This window comes from Rhipicephalus microplus, unplaced genomic scaffold (assembly GCF_043290135.1).
Source record: "Rhipicephalus microplus isolate Deutch F79 unplaced genomic scaffold, USDA_Rmic scaffold_18, whole genome shotgun sequence".
Taxonomy (NCBI): Eukaryota; Metazoa; Arthropoda; class Arachnida; order Ixodida; family Ixodidae; genus Rhipicephalus; species Rhipicephalus microplus.
In genome coordinates, this window is record NW_027464591.1 from 2,177,921 (window position 1) to 2,199,082 (window position 21,162).

The following is a 21,162-nucleotide window of genomic DNA, read 5'->3' on the forward strand; positions in this document are numbered from 1 at the left end:
CCCGACAGAACGTCATTCATATATACCTTGGAGAGCGATAATCCTCCGATGACTCCTTGTTCTGCAGGCGGGACTAGGAGGCGCAGATTGTTTTCGGCCTCAGGCGCAGTCAAGTGTCGGTCGAGTTGGCGCAGCAAGTAGTATTCGGCGTACACTAGCAGACCGAAAAGCAGCGGCCCTTCCAGAAACAGGGTGAGCACCTTGTAAAAAGCAGAGTACGAGTGCACGTCCAGAGGGCTGATTGCGTAACGATAAGGGTCAGGTTCAGCGATGTCTGCACGCATAGAAAAAGAGAAGAAATTCAGTATGTTAAGAGATTTCTTTAGCTATTCTTAGCCAGCACCTCATTGAAAAATTTAGAGGCGCGGCCTTAGCTCATTTTTCTGACGGTGGCTTATGGACAAAAGCAAAGCGTGTTTAGAAAAAAAAATATGTATCAAAAGAGCACTTGATACTTTACCATGAGAGAGCATAAAGCCGTCCCTGGTGTAATAAACTTGTATCTATCCAAAGCGTGTTTAGAAGTAGTGGTTAACAATTTAGAGTACTCAGTACTCAACTATGGGAGCGCATAAATCCATCCACTAACATCCGTTCATTCAAGATTTAAATGGTGGCATCGTCATAGCAGGAAGCAGCTGGTGTCAGCAGCCCTACATAAGTGCCCCTCAGAGGTGCGCCGGTCGTATGTGAATTTGCATGTACTACTTTTAATTACCTCATGCTCACTCAATGCTGAACTTATCAATTATTAGCGTTTTTTATATGCAGATTGTTCAAATGTTTAACTGATTTGAACGCATATCAACCAATCGTGGCAAAAGACTCACATTCGGGGCCAGCACCGGAACGTGAGTCTTGTGTCACGATTTGGTGCAGTTACCGTCGTGTTTAATGTGACGAAAAAAAATCACAGTATATCCACGAAGAGAATATTGATGAGTGGGGTGAAGCGTCCATCAGTCCGTCCGCGCTTCCGTGCATCTGTTTGTTCTCGCTTACGTCCGTCTGTGCGTCTGCCCATCCATCTGTGCGTCCATCCGTCCGTCCAAGCATCTGTCCGTTTGTCTGCGCGTCCGTGCTTGCATCTGGGTGTTCATCCGTGCGTCCATCCGTCCATACGTCCCTCCATCCATGCGTCCCTCTGAGTGTCCGTCCATCTGTTTGTACTCCGTGCGTCCGTCCATGCGTCCTTCCATGCGTTCGTCTGTGCGTCTGTTCATCCGTCCATCCATGCGTCCATCCGTGCGTAAAGCATACATACATACATACATACATACATACATACATACATACATACATACATACATACATACATACATACATACATACATACATACATACATACATACATACATACATACATACATACATACAAACATACAAAGATACATACATACATACATACATACATACATACATACATACATACATACATACATACATACATACAGACAGGCAGGCAGGCAGGCAGGCAGACAGACAGACAGACAGACAGACAGACAGACAGACAGACAGACAGACAGACAGACAGACAGACAGACAGACAGACAGATGACGGACGGACGCGGCCAGCAGAGGATTCATGGTTTCCCGATAAAAACCTCCAAAGCTTCGCCCCACTCATCATCATTCACTCCGTGGGTATGCTGTGAGGTGGTTACTACATACACGCATGCATACAGGTGACGACCGACCTACGCCTTAAGGAGCTTCACCCCTAAAAAGACAGGAAGCAATAAAAAATCACAGCCCCAGCACTCCATGCAAACGGTTAACAAGCGAAACCTGACACGTGCGGCCCCTGTGTTTAGCAATGGTTTCAACCCGACGTGACATTGAAGAGTTCCACAAATATAGTTTACATGTTCGTGCAGCTTAATGAGATTCGACACGCGTTTCGCTCGGGTTCATCGCAGTGTCTATCTCACATGCGGCATACTGTGTCTCGCACGATGACGGTCATGGTGGAATGTAATAAGCTGGTAAATTCGTTACGCTATGCGTTAACGAAAGTGGTAGTTCTTGAACCACAGGCGGTCCCAGACGTCGCAGCCAAAGCCAATGTGCCGCAGGAGAAACTCCCGCCAAAAGTGGCGTTTGCAGCAGTGAACGTGTTCTTGCTATCATCACATTGACGCCGAAACATCACGTTGTTGCAAGCATCTGACATCGCGAACCAAGTCGACCGGATGTTTCAGGAGAAACGGTTGGATGTGGGCTTGGCACCACGGCTGCAAAGATGTCACTCGGAACCCAGCCAATGGCGCACGTGATTGCAAACGGCGTAACTGATAATACAGCCAATGGAGGACGCTTGTGACCCCACTTCCAGATGACTTCTCATTTCTCCTAGCCATACATACAGCTTTCGCAGCAAAAAAAGCTGTATTTGAGGCACGCACTTGACAAGCTTAGTTTCTTAAATTTTCCGCTAGTAAAGGGTTCTTGAAACTTTTGTTTTCTATACAAAACTTTTTTGCACAGTGTACTTTCCAGAATGCGCAAACAAAAGGCAAGACCTATATTTCACTTATGCGTGACGTGCGAAATCTCTTACGCTTGCAGCACTGCAGCAGTGACATCTTGAAGGCAACAGACTTTTCTTGGCAGGTATTCTCGAGGTCCTCTCCACCGCGTTGGCACACCGCGTTTTCGGTGGCCAACTGCAGCACTTTCGTCATGCCACGCGAGTACGAGTAGGAAGGCAGAAGCCGCGCCATTTGGAGTATCGTCTCGATGAAGACCACGAGTGGAAAGTTGTTCAGCGTTTCCGCGTAGTGCTCCATGAACACGGCACCCGTGCAGCAAAGTGACGCTGGACATGAACGATAGACAGATATGAGCATTCTTGATTAACCGGTTTGACGTGAACAATTTGTTTGCACACAATATGTGTGTAATTACGAGTGTGACGAAATTTACCCTGTCAGCGAACACCATGATTAAAAAGCTGTGGTTATTTACAAAGTCAGTGTGACAAACAACAAAAGAAAACAGAAATATCGAAAAGCTTGAAAAGTAAGTCTGGAATCCACACGTTTTCCGCGATCACGCAAAGTATGCACATTTGCAGGCGTCCGATCATACGCGAACAGTTATGTGCCGGCTTAACCCTGTCATAGAGGCACTTTTGTTCGGTGGAGAGGCGAGATTGGCAGTATTCACTGTTACGGTGACGATACAAATACCACTGAAACCCAAACAGCGCATCACTTCAACTCAGGCTGGTGAGGCCGACGGAGACGCACGCCAGCTGCACAATATCACTGCATTTGCTTTGTGCCGCAAAAGTTGGCGCGCACTCATCGAAAATACGAACCCTTTTGGCACCATAAGATCAGTTCGTGTCTTCGCAGGCGACCAAAGAAATACTTTTCAGAAGCGGAGAATTCTGTTTTCTGAAATCACGCAGACAAATTGATCACCTCTGTCACTTCGCAGTCGTGTCTATGGCATAGACCATACCTCAATACCAATGCCCATTCACCGTCGTCTTCCACTGGTCGTATTGTTAGTGTGTATTTTAGGATAAAAAGGCCTAACAGCTGATAAGAACATCTCAAAATTGGCCGCCATAGGTAATCATGAGAAAAAATCGAACCAAACACTTTCTTTGCAGTCGGCTAGCTTAACCGGATTTCCTGGCAAAATATGGCCGCTAATTGGTGGATCCATAAATTCTTGTCTATACATAGAGAAGCCTAAACTAAAGAGAACTGGTTTAACGTTATTGGTGTGTGGGCACTAGGCACACCATGTTCTTCTCAAAGTATAGTGAAGCTCGCATCTTCAATCATATGCAAGTTTTTCTAGCATGAAGAGAATAATCACAAGCAGCATAAATGTTCTCGTGAACCCATGGTACACTTCAAATCAAAGGAGTGTTCGCGGATTAGTTGAAGCTTAACTGTGCCTGATTTGTGAAATAAAATTAAACTGAGGCTAGCTATGCCCCATACATTGCGACAGTGCAAAGCTCATTGCCTACAAACATATTATAAACGTAGAGATGGCAAGCGCAGAGAATCCGAAGCCAGGGTTGTCGAAACAGAAGGAACATATGTAGATGAACGGTAGCGCAGCGTAGCCATGCAGTATATTCAATATAAATATGAGTTCTGCAAGCCGAGAAGAGAGAGATTAAGATAACAACACTGATTAGTACTGGTTGGAGGATGCACCGCAATACCCTGGGAAGTTATTTAAACCGAGAGCAATTTGATATATGTGCTTACAGTAAAGGCCGCAGAGGGTGAAAGGCCTGCAGCCTCTTCGGACGCGAATTATCAACAGTACAAAAAGGAATCAAATTCATACAGCCGGATTCTACAGCACTGGACATTATAACCGAAGAAAAAAAATTCATATGTCTTTGTGTGTGTTTCAGCAATTATTGCTCATTGGCCTAAAATAAATATTTATTTTCTCTACAGCCAGTCATATTCTATTATTACATGAATAGACACATACCTTAGGTTTTGAAAACGTGCGTAAATTTTTGTGGCTGTGTTCATTTGAGCTTAACTTTTGACTGTGGTCTTGGAACGTGTCACGGCGAAATAGCTGTCGAACATCCTAAGTGGTCAGTTGTAAGCTTACGAAGCACATAAAAAAATGGCTACGCAATAAGCGCGTTTCATCTTTTTGCACAATGTAACTTGCTTTTTCTTGGCCACTAGTGCAAATAATTGCAAAATGAACTTACGACCACGTATGTGTACAATGCACCTCAATGGGTAGCCTGAATAAAGGTCTCTTTTTTAATATTTATTTATAGAAATGTCATCTACAGTTTAATATTAAAAAATATGGCAGATCTCGTGCACCTGGGAATCAACGTTATGCGAAGCATGTGGAGGTAAGGTGACTGCGTTGCAATTTTATTGTGTGACACTTCATGAAGTGACGCTAAATATATGTGCAAACATTGCACGCACAGACATATGTTGAACAGTTGCAGATGTTTATATAAGAAGTTATTTGCACTCGCGCAACGATGCCAACTGGAACATACGCATTAGCAACACCAGAAGCTGATATGAAGCGGTGATGCTCGCGAGGATGCTGGCCCTGAACACTGCGACATGAATCAACTTCAGCGGATGGCAACCACAATTAACGTTGACCCGACGTGATGGAGAGGTGAAAGGAGCAAATGTGTAATGTTAATTGGGTAGGCAGCATTGCAACCACTATTGACGTTTCATAAAGATTAACGTCTATTTGAAAAGTATTTCCGAGAACTAGCGTAGCACTGTGGTAAAATGCTTCATTGCAACGCAGAATGCTTGGTTTCGATTCCAGCTGGGACACTGACATTTATTCTTTGCATTTGTGGGGTTGACGCTACCGATTTCGGGTATTTCTTAACGCTCGCACGTTAGAATTGCCCATGTGTGTTCGCGTCATTCCTCGGTAGACACTAAGTGTCAATCACCTGTGGCACAAACCCACACACCAGCGGCACATACCCGCCCGTGGGTAATGTGCCACTGTCCGGCGGGACGTGTTTGACGACGTACGTGACAAAATTGTGACTTTATTGAGGTCCTCAGCAGCGCCTATTATTCGTCAAACCATCTTATCCTTCCATGCTAATTTTGGTTCAGGCCAAGTTAAGGGGGTGAACACGAGTGCCCTCCAGCGTAAGCGGATAGATAGATAGATCGATAGATAGATAGATAGATAGATAGATAGATAGATAGATAGATAGATAGACGGATAGATAGATAGATAGATAGATAGATAGATAGATAGATAGATAGATAGATAGATAGATAGATAGATAGATAGATAGATAGATAGATAGATAGATAGATAGATAGATAGATAGATAGATAGATAGATAGATAGATAGATAGATAGATAGATAGATAGATAGATAGATAGATAGATAGATAGATAGATAGATAGATAGATAGATAGATAGATAGATTCGCTTAAAGTCGCTGAAGTTCACTAAGAAACTCTTCGCATTTAATATAATGCTATTTGGCCTTATAATCAAACTGTCACTGTGCGCAAATACCTACAAATGAATAAACGAACCTTCTGAAAGGCAAATGTACGTTAACTCTCTTCTACCCGGAAATATGGGCACAAAACATCATAGCGTGTGTGGTACAACAACTGCCTTTGACTCGGGCAACCGCATTTACCTTTTGACCCAACAACCACTCATAATCGACGAAAGTTTCTTGCATGTGGAGGTTCTGCTTATCTAGACTACATTTGAATTATTGCCAAAGACATGAAGAGGAGCGAAGACGCCCTATGGGCGTGTGGGCGAAGGTGTACCCTAACCTACGTAACTCGAGGACTTACGAATGTAGTTGAAATCCAGCGAGTCGGCGTGGAAGTAAGCAATGGGCGGCAAGATGAAAATGGCGGTGCCCATGTAAAACATAAAATCCCAGAGGAAATTGGTGATCCAGTAGAGGAACGGCCCAATTCCCGTAATGATATGCAGGTGCTTCACCTGAGAGTAAAAAACAATGAAGCAAGCTTTAAGTGCTCTTCCAGCGAGGAGAAATGCATAAAGCTTCACGCACTGAACTATGCAGTGTAATCGAAGCCGAGCAATACACCCTTTTAGCAGAATTAGATGTGAGTAGGAGGCAGTGGGCACGTGTTCAAGTTCACCGTTCCTGCGAACCTCATAGCTATGGCTGGGTATGACCGCTCTCTAAGCATGAACGCTCCGTAAGTTTGAAAGTGCGTGTTGTGTCCTTCGCAAAGCAAAACGTTGAAGTACACCTAGAAAATATGACCAACATACAGTGTAGAGCTTCTTTGTGTCTGCACCACCCGGGTGAACCTGTGATTTTTTTTTTGAATTTTTAAACTTTTAAAACTATTTAGCGTAGTCCTTGGGGGCCAGCTTACGCGCTTGACGCTAAATTAATCCGATTATATTTTACTTGCACGCTCTTTATCCCACATTTTTGGCAGTGCTGCTCATCCGAACCTCTAAAAATAATTCGACGCAGGGACATATCTTTAACTCCTAAACAAGTAGCCTAATTTACCCTTCCAGTGATCTGGACAGATTATGGATTAAAAGACCGCATTCCCGAGGCTTGTAATTTAATGTAGCTGGCCGATCGGTCACTAGCAAAGCACACTGAATACAAATGGTATGTCCAAATTCAGCCTTTCGGTCCCGTCCCATCAGCATTCAGCATCCCGAACGCACGTGTTTTGAGCGCGGAGATCCCACAAAGTCGGAGCAATCAATGCTATTGCAAAGTTTTCTTTCAGAATTTCGCGTGGTATCACGTAATCTCGTCATGTCAAGCCAAGTCACAACAAATCACCACACCCTGTCGATTTCCCTTAATACAGCCATTCATTCAAACACTATAGAATCGGTGTATATAAGGTCTGACCTCCGGTACTTTTTTTCAATAAGGTGTATTTGCTCCTCGTTCTTTAGAGTATCCATAGAGTAAAACGCCGAGCCACACCTGGACATCAATATGGCAGATACACAAAATAAAGAGCACTCTTTTGTTAGTTAATGTTTACAGCCCGCATTACCGAGGCTTGTAATTTAATGCAGCTGACTGATCGCTGTTTCACCAGTAAAGCACACTGAATACAAGTGGTATGTACAAAATCAGCCTTTCGGTCACGTCCCATTAGCATTCTGCATTCCGAATAAACTGCGTTCATGCAGGCGAAGAAAACGTGAGGGTTGAATTCCACCCGCTGTAGTTGTATTTCAGTTAAGTCCAAACGCCGTAGGGCCATGCACTTGGCTTTAGGAAGTCCAGATATTCTGGGCGAAAGAGCCCTCCTTTACAGAATTTGTCTTAATGATACCACGGTTTTCGGACGTAAAACTATTCGAACTTCGGAAACGTGGTGGCGGTGGGTGTGGTTTGCCCTTCGAAATAAATACTTCGGGCATTTATAAGACGCTTCTTCTTCGCCTGCAAGTAACCATCATCACAAGGTGTTCTTCATTTTAAACGTTTGGGGGGACATATAATGAGTTTTGTGCCGTAGAAGACTGTTTCTGTTTACGTCTTCTAGGCCTACTAAAGGCGTGTAAAGCACTACATACTGATACTCATTATCTCAAACGAAATGGAAATGCGTTACTAGGAAGGCGCTGCTTGAAAAATATTGTGTCCACTTCATACTTAGAACAAGCAGTATATAAAAAAGTCATGTGTTCAGCAGTGTCTCACACGCATTATCTTGTAAGACGGTAGAAATTAGGGGGCAAGCTGCAATGAAGGTCTTTATCATTTATGAAAACAATGTGATGAAATTTTTACATAATATTCACAAGGGCTTGTGCTGTGCCATGATGCTATTGCTTTTTTATATTCAAAGAGACACATAAATTTTTTAATGTCTTCTACATATTTTCTTGCTCGGACTTTTCACAACAAGCCAAATATAAAAATCTGTACGATGTGCACCTATATGTGGGAAGCTTTATGGTACTCACAAATGTCTTAGGAAGAAGGTGAAGAAAACAAAATGGCTATATCTTCATATGATGTGGAATGGCTCAGAGTTCATTTACAGAAACTGCTCAGAAAATGGAAGCTGAGAAAATGCAGGTCTCAGAAATTGGAGCTAGAGGCTAAGAAAACCAATATAGGAAAAAAGTAGGGACTATTTTTATTGTAGAAATGCAGCGTTAATGCTATCTGGAGCTCGAATATCTCCACTCTACAATTATGTTAATTATGCTTAGTATGGTGACTGTGTGCTAAAGGAAAGCTGCAGATATTCATTTTCCGAAGCTCCACTTTGTCATAGTTTTTGATGAGAACACACTAATAAAATGCTTTTTTTTCTTAACTTACCTTACTTACGTTGGTCTAATAAATCCCCATGCAATAAACAAACATGGTCTCAGTATTGCAGAAAAAGACAAATTGAAAAACTGTACATTTTGACCAAATTAATCATTCTTATTGCCACGTTCCCCCTAAAAAAATAAAAGTTTGGCAAGCTATACCTGCAGTGCCCGCTCGGTGATTGGAAAAAGCACAAAATTGCTGCACATCAGGCTGGACACCATGGGAAGAAATATGGAGCGCAGGATCTGAGGCAGCAGCTCCCTATAGGCGCCATGGCTCTCCCCGTGCTCTCCTTCACCACCCACATTGGCGCTGTCGAGCACAGTCACCTCGAAGCTGAACAGCACATCAGTTTTACCGGTGATGAAGTGCAGGCGCTCATTGTTGAACAGCGTCAGTACCAATAGCGCCATGTGCTGGATCTCGCCGTTGTACCAGAGAACCGTTCTGAGAGGATCGTGAAATGACGAAGCGTTTGGGTGATCAGAATCCTCAATAATTAGTGTCCTAAATGAAAATACAAATTGAGGTGTGGTGTGCTGACCGGCTCAATGGAAACGAATACTAAGCGACTGCTTTCAAGATACGCCGCTAGCGAAAACCTTACCGGTTTCTGGGTGTAATCACATACTAGTAACGCCAAACACAACACGATACGCTTATATTGAAATTTTGTGCTTCAGCATTCGTCGCACTGCCGAAGCGGACCGCAGAAGCCACATAGAAAAAAGATCAGGATTGCCATCTCAGCCTGCAGGAGGCGAAACGGCGCTAGCTGCTGTCATGAAAACCACCTGCTGTTTCAATGAGTTTAACAAGTATCCTGGCAATTAACTGGCCCTTATAGTACTGAGACATAGGCTTCGATATCATATTGATGTAAAATACCTTAGCATAGTGTATAGGTATCGATATCATAGCAAGTTTACTTCTGTTAAGCGCAATTCGTCAATAGCCGCCAAACCTGAAGTAAGTTATCAATTGGGCGTGTTTGGAAGAAGCACACAAAAACTCTAACTCGCTGCCGCTACACCTAATAACACTTATTGAAGTGCAGCGTCCTTCGCTTTGCCCATTCGTGCCTATCACTTATTCTGAACAGTTTTTCGCAGTGGTAGCTTAGTGACCTGACGGTGGTACCTTCCTTGTTCCAGCAGTTGCACGCCAAAGTGCGTCATGAAAACGTAATGACGCAAATCGTCCTTGGCCAACTGGAGCAGCCACTCGTCCACGTTTTCGTCAGAAAGGATGATCTCAACGGTGGTTACACCTGGCCTTAATAAGGGCAATATGTGGTCGACGTAGAACACTCCATCTTCTCTAACTTGTGCGAACCCCTGCAAAGCGAGAATATGTTTGCCACACAGGTACATCAATGAATGCGAAGTAAGGCTATTTGTTTGCTTCTAAATCATAATAATTGATCAAGGTTAACTTCCCAAAATCATGATCCGCTTGTAGAAGACAATCTCATAGAGAGAGAAGTACAGTTTACTATTTTCCGGCAGATTGTTGGGTGGGGCTCCCACCTATATAGGAGCTAACGAAGAGGCCGTGTCTCCCGGCAGCTTTCTTGGCCGGCTCGATCGCCCAAAGTTGCTCCTCCAGACCCCACTTAGCAGCGCGTTCTGCCAATGAGCCCGAATGTCTTCATTGGAGGTCGCCATCTAAGAATCGCTGAATAATGCTGGACATTTTCATAGGATATGGTCAAGAGTGGCTCTGCAGCTACAGTACTGGCGTAGATCAGTGTTATAGACTTTGGGATATACGTGGTGCAAGATTACGGGGATCGTGTACGTGCGTGTTTGTAGCTGCCGCCACTGAACGGACTGGACCCGATTTAGGCTGGCGTGAGGTGGAAGGTACTTCCGCATTTGCATTCGATAGTGTTGAGATATGTCACAAAATTTAGTGAACCGATCGTCCCATTCCCATACCAGCGCAGAAAAGTTCGTTTGCGTGGCCACTTCGTCTAACGCGACTCGGAAAGTATAGATGTCAAGCCACGTTGTAAGCCATGTCATTAGGACTGACATCCGGGTTACTTAAGGGTGTGTGGGCTGGGAATCAAAGGATGTCTACGCATTTGTCCGCCTCGTGAATTTTGCCTGTACATTGCCTCAAGGGGAGATTCTGCCACTGGCGTAGTTCCGAACGGCCGTCAGCGAGTCGTTTTATCACATATGAGACTCCATGTGGTCTATGACCATCGAGATGGTCACGTCCTCTGCCGTTTCTACGTATTGTGAGATGATTGATGCGCTGCTTTTGCATTGTTCTTAGTGGCCTACGACAGCAGCTGCGAAGCGGTGACGTTCTTGGTAGCGTGCTGCATCGACAAAGACCACCTCATGGTTGAGCCCAAAAATCTTGAACATGGCTCTGTCTCTACTGACACGTCATGATTTTGTTGTGTTCAGGGTGCATGTTTCTTGGTATGGCTATTACTGTGAGCTCATCACGGATAGTGCGTGGTATCTTATGTTTGTCTCTGTGTAAAATGTGGTCAGAAATTCCGAGACTGGGTAGAATCTGGCGCAATGGCTTAATCTTGGCTAATCACTTGAATCGGAAGATTTGTTGTGCCTCGATGAGTTCCTCAAGGGTAAAGTGTAAACCCAGTTAAAGAAGGAGTTCAGTTCTGATGTTTTCAGGCAAACCTAGCGTTTGTTTTAATTCTCCTAATTAGAATTTGGAGGTTTGACGTTTCTGCGGTGAGCCATTCATATTAAGTCACAGGACAGCTCCAGAATTTATGTTCATAAGAGGTTTTAAATCTAAGTACATGTAAGTCTACAACTACCTGGGCCTGAATAAGTTTCACCTTCAAAGAAAATGCGGCTGCGGGGCCGTGATTCAATCGTATGACCTGCAATTAAGTCAGCTGTGGAGCGCCGTGACCACTAGATCACCGCTGGTAAACGCAGCCGCTGCATTGAATGGCGCAGCGTTCGTGCTACTTCTGAATTCAAAACTATCTTAGCGATGAGAACTCCACACGCACGAATGCATGAATCGTTGTTTGTACCCTGTAAAGACGCGGCCTGCGCCACCCCGGGTGACTCCACCCAGATGGTAAATGGATGTCCTTTGTTTTGGAGTGACAGGCAAATCCGTGTCTAGAAAATTTTTTGGGAGAGGGGGACACAAGCTAGAAACCTCGACTCTCTAAAACAATACTGATTTTCAGTATTTTTAGTATTTGTTTTCACTAGAACACCACCTTCATAAATATTGCGGGGGAGGCTAGAGCAGCCTTTCTGGCTGTGGTCCTCAACAAAGACGTCTCTACCCACCCCTTTTTTCAGCAACCTTCATGCTTCTTTCGCACGGCGGAGACACCAGGCTCATTTCATCACCGTTCGAGCCATATTCGTCGGAAGAGCTTCGCTGCTTTCACAAAGCACATCATGCCGGAAGATGGTAATCACTTGGACTTGTTTGGAACATGGCAGCGGCAGAAAAACTGCGTCTAACAGTGTCGCTTGCAGATATATCTCTCTCTTTGCTGCACACATGAAGTACACGAGAACTTTCATCATGCAGACTCGCGCATTACCTAATTTGTTCACTGAGTACATTCAAAAAGTGGAATTGTCTTACCGCTTCAAGGGCTGAAGTTAACGACTGTAGTTTTGATGCGTACTTTACAAGTGACCTCACAACTCTTTTTTGCTGTGTTTGGTGAACAAATCGTAACTGCTATGTTTCATATTCTTCCATGTATGGCGATATTTCGCTTTTTAGTGCTTCACGATGTAACTTCTATTTTTTTTTATTTTTTCTCTTTTTCAAATGTCCTGATATAAATTTATTGGCTTACATAGTGTGTTATATTGTAATATTACCACTGTATTACATAATGTAGGTATTATTCTATTTAAGAAAATCACTATTTTTATTCTTGTGATAGTATGCATCGCCCTATTCTAAGTTATGCCTGTGGGCCCTGTGGATAAATGAATAGATGAATAAACCTGAAAATTTAGACAACGACAACTATAGAATTACATCTGTACTTTTGTATTACGCATGCTGTGCTGCGAAGCAAGGGTTGGTGCATCTATCACCAATTTGAGCCCTACGCCAGTACCTGGGTCGTCTTTGAAATGATCTTTGAAATGCCTCTTTCATTGCATTTTACACCAACCCATTCCAATGTTTCACAGTGTGGCACGAAGTCACTAGAACCGCTTATTAAAGCTATGGCGTCATCATTTTAATTTACCACCATTGTCATAATGCTTTTCAACATCGACATATTACCTAATATTACACATCTCTCGCGCAACTCATGCTAGAGCTCGAGACGCGTTCGAGCGAAAAGAACGAGCACGCTGCTGGCGAACTGACCACCGGCAGCCTGAGCTGCTCTGCTTTTGCTGTGTTCGAATAACAGTGGCGAAATTGACACCGACACGATGGCTGCATTCGCGTATCTCACGTTCCTCGCTAGACAACGCAAGGGAATACCGAAAAACCCGCGTCAAAATGGCACACGAGGAAGTAACTACGAACCCACTGATTAGAAGCTGTGTGTTTATGACTTGGCTTAGCCTTTCATACATTGATTTGAGGCCGCCGCACCGTGATCGTAAATGAAAACAAAGAGAGACACAGTTACGTTGATTACGGTCTTATTAACTGCGTGCAAAAGGCTTATGAACACATCAAACGCGCACTTGTTAGTTATCAAAGCAGAGAAAAATTATAGAGGTTAGAGGTAGACGATTCGGGTGAGTTTTTCAAGGTGAAATAATCACTACACTACTTGCTCATCCACGCAGTTTGTGTGCGTTCACATCTTTCCGTGAGACACAGGGAGAGAGCGGAGAAAAGATCCGTTTCTTTCAGTCATGCTGAACCTACTACCCAGGCAGTAAATCCTAACCCACGTAAGGTAACCTGAACGCAGATTGTAAAAAACGTAAAGTTATTTCGAAAAAAGTTGGCACTGTATTTTTCGCAATGAAATTCGTTTTGCATTCCTGTTTCGTGAAATATGACGTGTACTTTTTTAGTATGCTTCAGTAAAACAGCGTTGGTATTTGTAAAGATGTCTTAGAAAGAAACTCAACATTGCTGGGATCAGACACTCGAAAGAGAAAAAGATGACAAGTAAATAGGACCGAAGGAATACATTCGCTTTTCTGCGTTGAGAATGCAGAACTCACCTAACTAAATACAAAATGAGATGTTTTTATTTAACCCTAGGGAAAACGTCAATCCATTCGTAATATAAAAATTTCTAGCTATTCATGCAAAACGCTCCGTTTATGCCTCGCATCTAAAAGTCGAGACCTAGCAATTGCACGTTCTGTGTTGGTTTAGTCAGTTCGAGATTCAATGACAAGACGTTCCTGCGTCTGTCTGTTCTAAATAAAGACAGCATAAAAGGCTAAAATTCTTCTTATTTGATCGCCTCGCATGCGATCTGCATTACTTTTTCGTAATAGGAAGGTATATAATTATCATAAGACGAGGCCTTGGACGTCGGCATCGCTAAACTATCTCCAGTATTGTGTATATACCATACTTAAGTCCACGCATGGTCGTACGGATCTATACCAAGTTCGTCGGCGCATTATAGCGCTTTCTCAATTCGTACTCAGTCACACTGAGCGTGTAAGGGCAAAACTGCTGAATTTCACTGCGGCGTCTGCTTTATTTTCGAAAGATGGAACACCTAATACAGAGAAAATAATAGTTAATAACAAAAAATGACCACGATACTGTTTGTTATGCTGATCAGCATGTCTTCATTTGTTGATATAATATTAGAAGCAATGAATTAAACACACATTCAACAGCGTGCTCCCATTTTAGTTTTTGTTTTTCAGAATCTAGATGGGAGACGACAGATGGAAACGCGTAGTGGGATAATCAGGGTGAGCAGTGGATTTGTCTCAAACAGGCTGGCCAACGTTTCGATAGGAGGACCTATCTTTGTCGAATGCACCTTGTCATCCTTGGCGTGTTAGTTAAAACTAACAAAGGACCACGCTGATAAATAGTCTTACGTTGGCCTTGCCGACAAGCTCGACGAAGCTGTAGGAGAGCGTGTTGCCCACGTGTTCGGCAACGATGGCGTTGCGGTACAGTGCCACGTCCTCGAAAGTGAAGAGCAGCCAGAGCAGCATCATGGGCAGCAGCCAACTGAAGAGCGGGATCTTGAGTTGCCGCGAGACGCAGGTGGCTCGCTTGCAGAACACCGCCCACATGCGGCGTGCGCATCCCGGATTCGAGGAGACCGTGCTCGCCATTACGTTTACTAAGGTGCCTGCACGAAGGCGGAATAGAATTTGTGGATTGATTCCTGTATAGCCTGACCTTTTCAAGCAATGATGAATCGACTAATTTCTGGGTATATCTGCCCCAAAATCACGATACCACGGTTAGGAACGCTATGTGCCCGAATGAAAGAAACAGAATCATTTTAGAACATTGGGACGTTGGGCAAGTTGATGCACAGTTTGATAAAATATTTGTCGCGCAAGTCAGCTAAGCAGGAAAAAAAAGGCGTCGACGAAGTTGAGCGTCGGGCAGCTCGCTTATTTTTTACTCACATCACCCAATCATATACGCTTCCAGAAGGCGCGCAAAGAGGAGGTGCAGCACAAGCAACGCTCACATTGCATAAAAACGGAGCAAAGCTATAGCACAGCGCGATCTAGAAATAGGCGTTCTTTCTTGTACAAAGTGATCGACGGGACACTGACGCATTCGTTCCCTTTTATCTGCATCAAGTACTTCACGTGCTAACGTCTGCCTGCTTCGTCCTATCACATGAGTTCGTCCAAACAGTGGTGCACAGCCACACAAAGCACATCGAAATGGCAAGTCCACGCATGGTCGTGCGCATTTATACTAAGTACATCAGCGCAGCATAGAGCATAGTGCTTTCTCAATTCGTACTCAGTCGCACTTGAGCGTGCAAGGGCAAAACTGCAAAATGTTGCTGAGGCGGCTCCTCTATTCTCAAGAGATGCAACACCAAATACAGAGAATGCAGGCACAGAGCTTCAAAAGCTAATTGGGGGCCGAGAAGATCACTGAAACGTCCCGCCTGTTTGGAACTTTTTTTTCAAATTACTGTGGTAATGGCCCCCAAATAGAAAACCGGCTGAAAACAGCCTTGAAATCTGCTCCTGACAACTGTCCTTCACTGTGGACTCGCACGACTTCAACAACACAGACACATTGTCGCAGGGGCTCTGTGGCAAACACAGTGCACAAACCTGCGCAGCCACGTCTCGCCTCTGGTTAGGCCGGCGTGACACGGCCCCTTGCTGCAACACGCTTCCGATTAGGAACAGTGCCACCGCAGCTTCATCGGAGGCTTACGTCACCACTACTTGCTATAAAACATAAGCTTCCAGGCTCGGTTTCATCATTGCTCTGTTGCTTCTGACAAGCGTGGCGTCAATGTGTTCGATCTGATGCTTTTACTACAGATTGCAGTAACGGTTATATTTCCCTAAATATTTGATTGATATTTATTTATTTATTCATTTATTTTACCCTCAGGGCCATATGGCAATAAAGAGGGTGGGTGGGCTATTTACATTAAAAATATTAGATGAACAAAAAGCAGTCATTATGCTTAGGTCGTACAAATATATCTCTTAAAAGTACAATGTCTGCTAATATACTAGATAATAATACATGTTAGGTAATACAACACCTAACCTAATTATAGAATGTTAGCTATTGCAACAAAAAGAACTTATTACACAATGTTAGCTAATGAAACACGAAAAAGTTGTTATTGCTAATAGCAACATTGTCTCCGGGAAGTCTGTTCCACTCCTTTGATGTGCAACTTTGATGTGCAAGGCAAAAATGAATTGAAGAAAGTTTTTGTGTTACATGAAGGGATACCTACATTGTGATGGTGGTCAATGCGGCGGGAGATGTGCTGTGGCCGAAGTAGTTGTTGGTCATGCAAGATTGAATGATGGTATATCTTATGAAATGGTATATTATGATGGTATATCTTATGATGGTATATCCTAGAGTTGAACGGGCGACTTTTCTGCGAGATTCTAAAGAAGGGAGTGCAAGAAAAGTTTTCATGGTTCAAATGTTCGTCGTTATGTTATAATTGGTCAATATAAAATGAACGGAGTCATTCTGTACAATCTCAAGGAAAGATGGCAAGTTGGGCCAGTTGGATTACGTTCATATTTGAAAATTTTGGTAGAGCGCACTAAAAAACGAGCGGACAGAAGAGGCAAGCGCTGTCCTTGTCAGCCTCTTCTGTCCCTCCGTTTTTTAGTGCGCTTCAACAAAATTTTCAATTATGAAGCTTGAGGGAAGTTACAAGATTAGTATAGGCGGAGTCACACGGTGTTGTAGCATATTCTAGTTTGGAACGTATTCGTGTTTTACAAAGCTGCAGTTTTTAACCATGTGGAACGTTAAAAAGGTTACGTCGTAAATAGTCAAGCCTGTGGTTAGCATTTTTAATAATGTATTCAGTATGAGATGACTAGTTGAGGTTAGTTGTGTGAACTCCAAGATACTTATAACAGTTACCAGAATCCAAAGGAATGTTATTAGGATAACAAACAGGTGAAGTAGTGCAAGTTTTTGATACACGCGCGCTTTTACACTTTTTAAGGTTTAGGTTCGTTATCCGTTTTTCACACCAGTTAGATATAGCGTTAAGGTTAGACTGCTATATAATAATGTCATTATTGCTAGTAATTTATCGAAAAATAAAAGAATTGTTAAGAACAGCTGCGCAATGGTCTTCACTAATTTCGTTACAGGATGCGTCAATCAAGGAAATATGGTTGTCAGATAGGGGGTCAATAAATCGCGAGAATTGTTTTTGCATTATTTTGTAACATAGATGGCAAACCTTGAGTACGGAAGTTGTCTTTAGCGGATTTCAGTGCAGATATGTAGATGGATGATGCAGATTTATAGACAGTCCAACGTGGGTGGTTAGTAGGTAAACATCTTGCTGCACGTTAAGAACAATTCTTTCGGTTAGATAAGCGTTTGATGTAAGCGTTGCGTCATGGCACACGCGTGTTAGATGTGATGGTGCGTTAGATATCTGGGCTTAACGTCGGAAAACCACTGTATGATTAGGAGAGACACCGTAGTGGAGGGCGCCGCAAATTTTCCCCACTTTTAAGATGCACCCAAATCTGAGCACACGGTCCCACAGCATCAACGCCTTCATCGATAATGGATGTTTTCATGTTGATATCCGTCCTTCGTCGACAGAGAATTCCACAGCTGTTTTCATGGTTTTCGAGGGTGCAGATTCGTAAAGTAGAAGGTCTTGAGTGAACGGGGGCTGTATAGTCAAGACGAATGTGCATAGCGCTTAATGACAGGTTGGTGTAAAAAAGAAACTTCATATGATTGTCTTGATGTGGCTCTTGAGTAAACTTCAAGCCTTTATTATGTCGAATAATAGGAGATAAAACTTTTTACATTGTCACAAGAATTTGATTGATATTTAGAGTTTAACGTCCCAAAACCACCACATGATTGGGAAAGACACCGTAGTGGAGGGCGCCGCAAATTTTTCCCACCTGGGCTTCTTTAACAAGCACCCAAATCTGAGCACACGGTCCCACAGCATCAACGCCTTCATCGACAATGGATGTTTTCATGTTGATATCCGTCCTTCGTCGACAGAGAATTCCACAGCTCTTTCCATGGTTTTCGAGGGTGCAGATTCGTAAGGTAGAAGGTCTTGCGTGAACAGGGGCTGTATAGTCAAGACGGCGCTTAATGACAGGTTGGTGTAAAAAAAGAAACTTCATATGATTGTCTTGAAGTGGCTCTTGCGTAAACTTCAAGCCTTTATTATGTCGAATAATAGGAGATAAAACTTTTTTTACATTGTCACAAGAATTTGATTGATATTTAGGGTTTAACGTCCCAAAACCACCACATGATTATGAGACACGTCGTAGTGGAGGGCTCGGGAAATTTCGACCACCTGGGGTTCTTTAACGGGAACCTAAATCTGAGCACACGGGCCCACAACAGTTCCGCCTTCACAGGAAATGCAGCCGCTACAACCGGGATTCCATCCCGCGACCTGCGGGTCCGCAGCCGAGTACCTTAGCCAATATATACCACCGCGGCGGGGCATCGTCACAAGGAATCACAATGTTAAAGGTGCTTAAAATACAAGAAAATTGTCAACTTTCTTTTAGTGCAATGTGATAGTCATTTAGGCGGCGCTCCATCCTTGTGCGTCTTCTGTAATCAAGTATATTTGGGTGATGTGAGGGAATATTCGAGTCTCGCACCCTACCCTGTCTCCTTCTTTATTCCATGCTTATCTAAGTTGCGCCACAAATTATTTATTGAAAAAATCGAAACACACTTGCAGATATGTGTACATGAGCTAAGAACGCCTATTATTCCGTTTTCCTACACCATATCAGTTTTCTACGTTATATTTAAAAAAATGTTGAAAGGCAGCTTACAGCACAGAACCGTGTCTTTATGTCTGCACGTTTTCTACAAAACGAAGTAAGAACTGGCAGTTTAACCAGTTTTCATTTTATTGGCCCTTGTGCCATGACACTCCATAAATCATCAGTTATCATCTCATGGAAGAGCACTAATTCCAGGCATGGTGATTTCAAGCTATGCTCTCTTATGAGTACCGCCCCTAATGATTCTTAAAGCATTCATGACCGTTGGCAATTACACAGTCTTTGTATTTTGTCCCCCGAGTCACAACCGGTGACAGTTGAGAGATGGAGGAGCACAATTGATGATCAAATTAAGATGTCTGCCCTAAAAATCGTTTTGTTTGACCAGATCGGATGGGCAAGCTATAAAATCCTCACTACCCACTCAATACGAATTTTCGCTCTGAAAAAAGAAATAAAATAAATATCTTGTCCCAAAAGTTGCCACGTTACAGCGCGATAAAGAGGAAAGATCACAAGAGAAGAAAGCGACGCTTCGAGCACGCGGCGAAGGGGAATTTCTCCCACAAGTAAGCCCAGAATTAGAGGTTAGAGTGATTTGATAACAACAAATTTCATTCGCTACATAACGATGCCATACAGCACACGCTGGTAATTCTTATTACTTCGTCTACGTGTATAATATAATCCAATTTTTTTGGAAATTTTAAATCAGTTAGGTGTCATTGTGGGATTCGCAGAAAAAAACGTCACCAAAAATGGATTAATTGTTCAAATTTAGCAGTTTTGTGACGTTCACGTAAGGTGGACGTGGACGCACTGATACTGTACAGGAGCTGTATACTGTAGTCCGCGAGTAATTCGGGCCCATTTCGTAGTTGAAATTAAGTGCAACACTTAGGTTGTATGTTAGACCGTTTTCATATAGTTATTTTTTTCATTCGGTTGCCACGTTTTCACAAAACGTAATTTTTTCACACAAATTCAAAGCAATATAAACTTTCGTCCAGCTCGTAGGTAAGCAACAGCAGGCCGAAATTTCGCAATTACTTAAGAAAATAGCTGCGCATGGTGTAAAACTAACCCTTGGTTTCGATCATGGACGCATCATGCTGCTTGATGGTCTCAGTGAGCTTATGGTGGTGCACGTGGTGTTCTTCGGCGACACCTATGAGGACGTCTTCAAGTGAGGTCACTGTCAAGCCCAGCGACTCAATGCCCAAGTGCCTGCTCTGCTTTTCGATGTCCTGTAACGTTGAAAGATTATAATTTTTTTCCTTTGTATTCACTGCACTTCACTTGACTCTTGGTAGCATCTAGAAAATGATGGGGGAGATGATGAAGCAATTTAACGGAAGCTCTGCTATTGCATTCAACGTCTACTTCTGCAACATGGAAGGAGGCTGAATAGGTTCAACGTATAGTGATAGGACACGCATACTGAAAATGATTGCCTACAAAAACACTGAGGTGGCAGGTGGTGCTTTTAGTAAAATGGGGCACGCGCAATAAGTCATTCACTGCGCTCTTTTAAAGATAAACAAATTATGTGTCATCCTCTCCGTGGAGCTCCGACTTGTCACGTATATCATTATCATCATCATCAACCTGACTATGTCCACTGCAGTACAAAGGCCTCTCCCATGTTCCGCCAGTCAACTTGGTCCAATGCTTGCTTCCGCCAATTTCTACGCGCAAACCTCTTAATCTTATCTACCCACCTAACCTTCAGTCTCCCCCTAACCCGCTTGCCTTCTCTGGGAATCCAGTTAGTTACCCTCAATGATCACCGGTTATCCTGTCTATGTGCTACATGACCAGCCCATCTCCATTTACTTTTCTTGATTTCAACTTGATTTCAGTGACAGATATCCTTAACCCCGGTTTGTTCCCTAATCCGCTCTGATCTCTTTTTGTCT

General features: G+C 43.3%; 1 protein-coding gene across 1 annotated transcript in view; it reads right to left on the minus strand.

Annotated features, from left to right (window-relative positions):
• LOC142785160 (phospholipid-transporting ATPase ABCA3-like) overlaps nucleotides 1–21,162 on the minus strand; it is a 68,478-nt gene that overhangs the window by 42,381 nt on the left and 4,935 nt on the right. The window contains exons 3-9 of the mRNA XM_075883615.1: nucleotides 20,328–20,490; nucleotides 14,849–15,108; nucleotides 9,966–10,162; nucleotides 8,984–9,272; nucleotides 6,328–6,481; nucleotides 2,561–2,818; nucleotides 27–274 (exon numbers count right to left, since the gene is read on the minus strand). Of these exons, the coding sequence (XP_075739730.1) occupies nucleotides 27–274; nucleotides 2,561–2,818; nucleotides 6,328–6,481; nucleotides 8,984–9,272; nucleotides 9,966–10,162; nucleotides 14,849–15,108; nucleotides 20,328–20,490 (1,569 nt within the window). The remainder of the gene's footprint in view (nucleotides 1–26; nucleotides 275–2,560; nucleotides 2,819–6,327; nucleotides 6,482–8,983; nucleotides 9,273–9,965; nucleotides 10,163–14,848; nucleotides 15,109–20,327; nucleotides 20,491–21,162) is intronic.